At 39.9% G+C, this 6,000-nt stretch overlaps 1 protein-coding gene across 1 annotated transcript in view; it reads left to right on the top strand.

Moving 5' to 3' along the window:
- LOC144444592 (uncharacterized) overlaps nucleotides 1–6,000 on the top strand; it is a 31,793-nt gene that overhangs the window by 10,838 nt on the left and 14,955 nt on the right. The window contains exons 2-3 of the mRNA XM_078134073.1: nucleotides 1,674–1,820; nucleotides 3,407–5,148. Of these exons, the coding sequence (XP_077990199.1) occupies nucleotides 1,674–1,820; nucleotides 3,407–5,148 (1,889 nt within the window). The remainder of the gene's footprint in view (nucleotides 1–1,673; nucleotides 1,821–3,406; nucleotides 5,149–6,000) is intronic.

The raw sequence follows: 6,000 nt of genomic DNA, 5'->3' as shown, positions 1-6,000 counted from the left end.
CTACTGAGTGTACTGTACACAGGCAATGTCACTGGGCAATTCAAGAAGCAACTTGCAAATAAATAACTAAAAGTGCTATTTGTTGGATTCCTTGTGATGTACCTGGCGATGTTCCAAGGCCCTGCAATTATGTGCATACAGGGAGCAATTAGTTGTATTTGACAAATTGCTTGGTACGTTCCTCAAATTGCCCCATGTACAATGTATCTTGGCCTATACAGTTCATGTACATAGTACACAAAATATGTCAGTTTTGAAATGACTCAGTCTGTTGTTATGCAGTCTGTAAGATACGACATGACATGCCACCGCATCAGATACCAGGAGAGCAAGAAAAGACTGATAAGGACTGAATGACATGACTTACATTTGTGTATTGTACAGCCTAGTATTTGTAGTATTCACTTTATAACTGGGTTCTTCCTAGTCTTGCTGCTAGACGTTTGGGCTTTCTTTCGATACTATAACTATAAGCGAACGAAGTTCGCATGTGAGGGCCTGCCCGAACAGTCTAGCGAATGTCATTTTCAGACCGGACATTCCATTGAGATTACATTGAGCGGTGGGTTGGGCCATCTATGCATATATATACTTTAATATATTCAATAACCTATGACCTCAGGGAATCTCTGCATGCAAGTGTTGACAAACACAATTACGTCATTACTATGGCTTATCGGTTTATGGTAATTGTGAGTTTGATGAGTGTGTAGACGTTGTCATTCACACATTTCAGTTAACGCATTGGTGGTTATTTATACAAGCCCCTCCTTAAGATGAATATGCATGAAAATTTAGCTATTGTCCTCTGTTTGTACTTGTCGCTAATACGGTTCTCTGATTGGCAGTTATTTATATCCTGATGACATTCGCTAGACCTCGGATGTTCCATCCTCGATAGCGTTGTTCGGCTGTGTGTCGTATTTTATCGGAAGAACATCCGAGGGCTAGCTGATAGACTAGGTTCTTCCCAGAAAATTAGAGTTACAGAGACAACAAATCTTGCATGCTAAAAGAACATGACGTCATATTCAATTGTTGCCATCAATTTCCATACTATGGAACACTACCTATATGTAAAGCCCTCAAGGGAGAACCCTATTGATAACTGTATTTTATTGTCTATCGTAGCCTATACATCATGTGTACATGAATCAGGAAATCTTCTAGCCTTGTTTGCAAACGTGTTGTGTAAAATTTCATAACACATAATGTAAATCCAAATAAAAATATGTGATTATTCTGAATACGTGTAGATACTGACTTAGTTGTTACTTCAAAAAATATTTTGCAAATAATTCTGATGATGGAAAAGAAAGAAAGAAGTCCATGTGGTACTAGTGTTAACTGTAAAAAAGTCTTCTGAGACACTCTTATTCTTTCAGAGCAGTTCTGTTGATTCTCAAAATATTTTCTTTGGCAGTTATCAGTGCATGTGTATTTTAAGTTGTTGTGTACACTCTCAAAAAAAGAAGTTAAAATGGGAAGTCATATATCGAAAACAAGATTCATGAATTTTATGATAATGAAATAATATCCATGCTACGCTTATTACGCAAATGATATAATTATGTAATACCATCTTTTGCCAAAGTGTCAGAAAATCATTACATCTTTACTACATTTTGCAAAGCCAATTAAAGTTTCCTTTATCGTTCAACTTTTTCTGACAGCTCCACAGAATTCAAAGAAGAAAGATGTACCCAAGGCATCGTCATCTGGCAGTGGTATTTATGTGGTTCTCGGTGTGTTACTGATTATTGTAGCAGCAGGGTTTGCTGCATATTACTTTGAGGTTGTTGATATCAAAGAGTTATTAGGTAAGTGGTTTTTAGCATAGTTGATTCGGAATCGATACCTGACTCCATTCTATATAGTAATAGTGATAAGTTACCCTTATTGGAATCTAGTTTTTGAAGCAACTAACTACGTGACTTTCATCTGAATATCTTGGATGTCAGCAGCATAATGATGTTACATGTAAGCCATTTGGTCATATGACTTCCTGTTCAAGTCACCTGACAGTTGGCTATTGGAAATAGGTGGAAGATTGTAACCAGTGATTAGCAATTATTTTGTTATTGTTTTGATTCAATGAAAGTTTTCTGGTACAATGCATTTTAGTTCCAGTTCAGAATTGTACTTTTTTTTGAAGGTACTTTTTGTCACAACTTTTGGTATATGACAGAACCCCATGACGCGCAAGTGCAAGTGTGGCATACTTGGGGTATTTGATTGGGTGCTTGCGGTGTTCTCTGTGGCATACTTTCAGAGCGTAGTGAGTGAAAGTGCAGCAGAAAACACTACAAAAATCCCTGAGTACCCACACTGCATGATGTTATGTTATTATTAAACTAACAAATTTCCATAAAATGAAAATAACAAATTTTCATAAAATGACACTGTGATTGTGCGTTTTCATGAAAACAAAAAAATGTCCTCTTTAGCATATCATTTGCATGCAGGTATTGCACTTCAGTGCCACTCACTACTCACTGTAACCACTCACTACTCACTGTTACTACTCATTACCCACTGTAACCACTCACTACCCAATGTAACCACTCACTACCCAATGTAACCACTCACTCCTCACTGTAACCACTCACTACCCAATGTAACCACTCACTACCCACTGTAACCACTCACTACCCACTGTAACCACCCACTACCCACTGTAACCACTCATTACCCACTGTAACTACTCACTACCCAATGTAACCACTCATTACCCACTGTAACCACTCACTACTCAATGTAACCACTCACTGTAACCACTCACTACCCACTGTAACCACTCAATAGTAACCACTCACTACCCACTGTAACCACTCACTACGCACTGTAACCACTCACTACCCAATGTAACCACTCACTACCCACTGTAACCACTCACTACCCACTGTAACCACTCACTAACCAATGTAACCACTCACTACCCACTGTAACAACTCACTACCCAATGTAACCACTCACTACCCACTGTAACCACTCACTACCCACTGTAACCACTCACTACCCACTGTAACCACTCACTACCCAATGTAACCACTCACTACCCAATGTAACCACTCACTACCCACTGTAACCACTCACTAACCAATGTAACCTCTCACTACCCACTTGGAGAGCTATTGCATAAGCAGAAACAATGAGTGCATCTTTCAGACTACTAAATAACATGCATATACAGTGTATAATATTCTGGTTATCAGAAAGATAAATGATTGTATACCGTATAGTTTGGCCACTAGGTGTGGTGTTCCACAGTAGATTTTGATCAGAAGTATGGATCAGAATCATTCAGCAGTATGGCATACTTTGAAACCCTTCCTTCCCATTGTTGTATGGCAAACGTCATTGATGAATTAAAAAAATTAATGTATAGATATTCTTTTTATTCTAGGAGGAACTGATGATGAATTAGTTGTACAGCCATTGAAGAAGAAATCTAAAGGCAAAGGACAAGAAGAAACGGAATCACCACCTTCCAAAGAAGTCCCACCACCACCTGAAAAACTCAAAGATCCACAGCCACCTGTTAAAGAAGAGAAAAAGACCCCTCCCAAAGAAGCGGTGAAACCCAAAGAAGTTAAACCCAAGGAAGAAGTGAAACCCCCAGTTAAACAGGAAGAGAAAAAGGCCCCTCCCAAGGAAGAAGTCAAACCCAAGGAAGAAGTCAAACCCCCAGTTAAACAAGAGGAGAAAAAGGCCCCTCCCAAAGAAGAGGTGAAACCAAAGGAAGAAGTCAAACCCCCAGTTAAACAAGAGGAGAAAAAGGCCCCTCCCAAAGAAGAGGTGAAACCAAAGGAAGAAGTCAAACCCAAGGAAGAAGTCAAACCCCCTGTTAAACAAGAGGAGAAAAAGGCCCCTCCCAAAGAAGAGGTGAAACCAAAGGAAGAAGTCAAACCCAAGGAAGAAGTCAAACCCCCAGTTAAACAAGAAGAGAAAAAGACCCCTCCTAAAGAAGAGGTGAAACCAAAGGAAGAAGTCAAACCCAGGGAAGAAGTCAAACCCCCTGTTAAACAAGAGGAGAAAAAGGCCCCTCCCAAAGAAGAGGTGAAACCCAAGGAAGAAGTCAAACCCCCAGTTAAACAAGAGGAGAAAAAGGCCCCTCCCAAAGAAGAGGTGAAACCAAAGGAAGAAGTCAAACCCCCAGTTAAGCAAGAAGAGAAAAAGGCCCCTCCCAAAGAAGAGGTGAAACCAAAGGAAGAAGTCAAACCCAAGGAAGAAGTCAAACCCCAAGTTAAACAAGAAGAGAAAAAGACCCCTCCCAAAGAAGAGGTGAAACCAAAGGAAGAAGTCAAACCCAAGGATGAAGTCAAACCCCCAGTAAAACAGGAGGAGAAAAAGACCCCTCCCAAAGAAGAGGTGAAACCAAAGGAAGAAGTCAAACCCCCAGTTAAACAAGAAGAGAAAGTGGCTCCTCCCAAAGAAGAGGTGAAACCAAAGGAAGAAGTCAAACCCAAGGAAGAAGTCAAACCCCCAGTTAAACAGGAGGAGAAAAAGGCCCCTCCCAAAGAAGAAGTGAAACCAAAGGAAGAAGTCAAACCCAAAGAGGAAATGAAACCCCCAGTTAAGCAGGAAGAGAAAAAGGCCCCTCCCAAAGAAGAGGTGAAACCCAAAGAGGAAGTTAAACCCAAGGAAGAAGTGAAACCCCCAGTTAAACAAGAAGAGAAAAAGGCCCCTCCCAAGGAAGAAGCAAAACCACCCATCAAAGAAGAGGAGAAAAAAGCCCCTCCCAAAGAAGAGGTAAAAACAAAGGAAGAAGTTAAACCTGTTGAGAAGAAAGAAGTTAAGAGAGAGGCTCCTCCTCCCCAGGAAGAGAAACCAGAAAAGGTTGCAGAAACTGTTCAGCAAGCTGAAAAAGAAGTCAAACAACAACCAAAAGCAGAGAAAGCACCAACTGAACCACCAAAACAACCACAGCAGGATCCACCATCACCACCACCACCAGTTCAACAAAGTGACAAAAAAGTTGAGCCTCCAAAAGTTGACCCCAAACAAGAAACTGCTGCCAAAGCAGAGAAAGAAATAAAGAAAGCAGAAGAAGTAAAAGACAACGAGACGCAGCCGGACAAGAAAGCAGAAGATGAAGATAAAGAAATGCAGGCACATCTTAAACGTGGTGATAACTTACTGAGACAGGTGAATGACTGATCATACTTAAGGTTATTTTTTTCATAAGACAAGACTTCTTTGTTGTTCTATATATGCATGTGTTGACATCACCATTGAATGTATGTGTGTGTGTGTGTGTGTGTGTGTGTGTGTGTGGGTGTGTGTGTGTGTGTGTGTGTGTGTGTGTGTGTGTAAGTTGTTAACTTGGTCCCCATGTTTCTCAAGACGGTGATGTCCCTGTCCGTAAGCCCCATGTGTGTGTGTGTGTGTGTGTGTGTGTGTGTGTGTGTGTGTGTGCGTGTGTGTATGTGCATGTATGTATGTGTGTGTGTATGTGTGTGTGTGTGTGTGTGTGTGTGTGTGTGTGTGTGTGTGTGTGTGCATGTACATGTATGTGTACGTACACGTATGTATTTGCATGTGTGCATGGATGTGTTTCTATGAATGTGTATGTACCTATGTGTTGTAAGCATGACATTCTTCATCTGTCACAAAATACTAGTACATCTACATGTGTAAAAATATGTCTGATTGTATATCCATCTGTCTGCCTGTCTGTGTGCGTGTTTGTTTCTGTGTTTCTGTCTCTGTCTGCCTTTGTTTGTTTGTACCTGTCAGAACAAATTCTGTTTCAAAAAATAAAACTTAATATCACAATTGTGCAGGGCAATTGTGCACAGTAAGATTTAACCCTTATTGAATTTTCAAGAGATCACTTAAATATTAATTAGTACTTTGCACAAATATAGTTTTTCAGTAATTTGGTGGTATGATAAGAAAGTAAATTTTTATAAGGTATTTATCAATTGTGATGATAATTTGGCTCTAATAATGTTGGATATATGTGTGGCTTGCATATTAATAAGGAAAATTAGCATT

This window comes from Glandiceps talaboti, chromosome 13 (genome assembly GCF_964340395.1).
Source record: "Glandiceps talaboti chromosome 13, keGlaTala1.1, whole genome shotgun sequence".
NCBI lineage: Eukaryota > Metazoa > Hemichordata > Enteropneusta > Spengelidae > Glandiceps > Glandiceps talaboti.
Note: the sequence above shows the minus strand (reverse complement) of the source record. Positions and strands in the feature narration are given on the sequence as shown.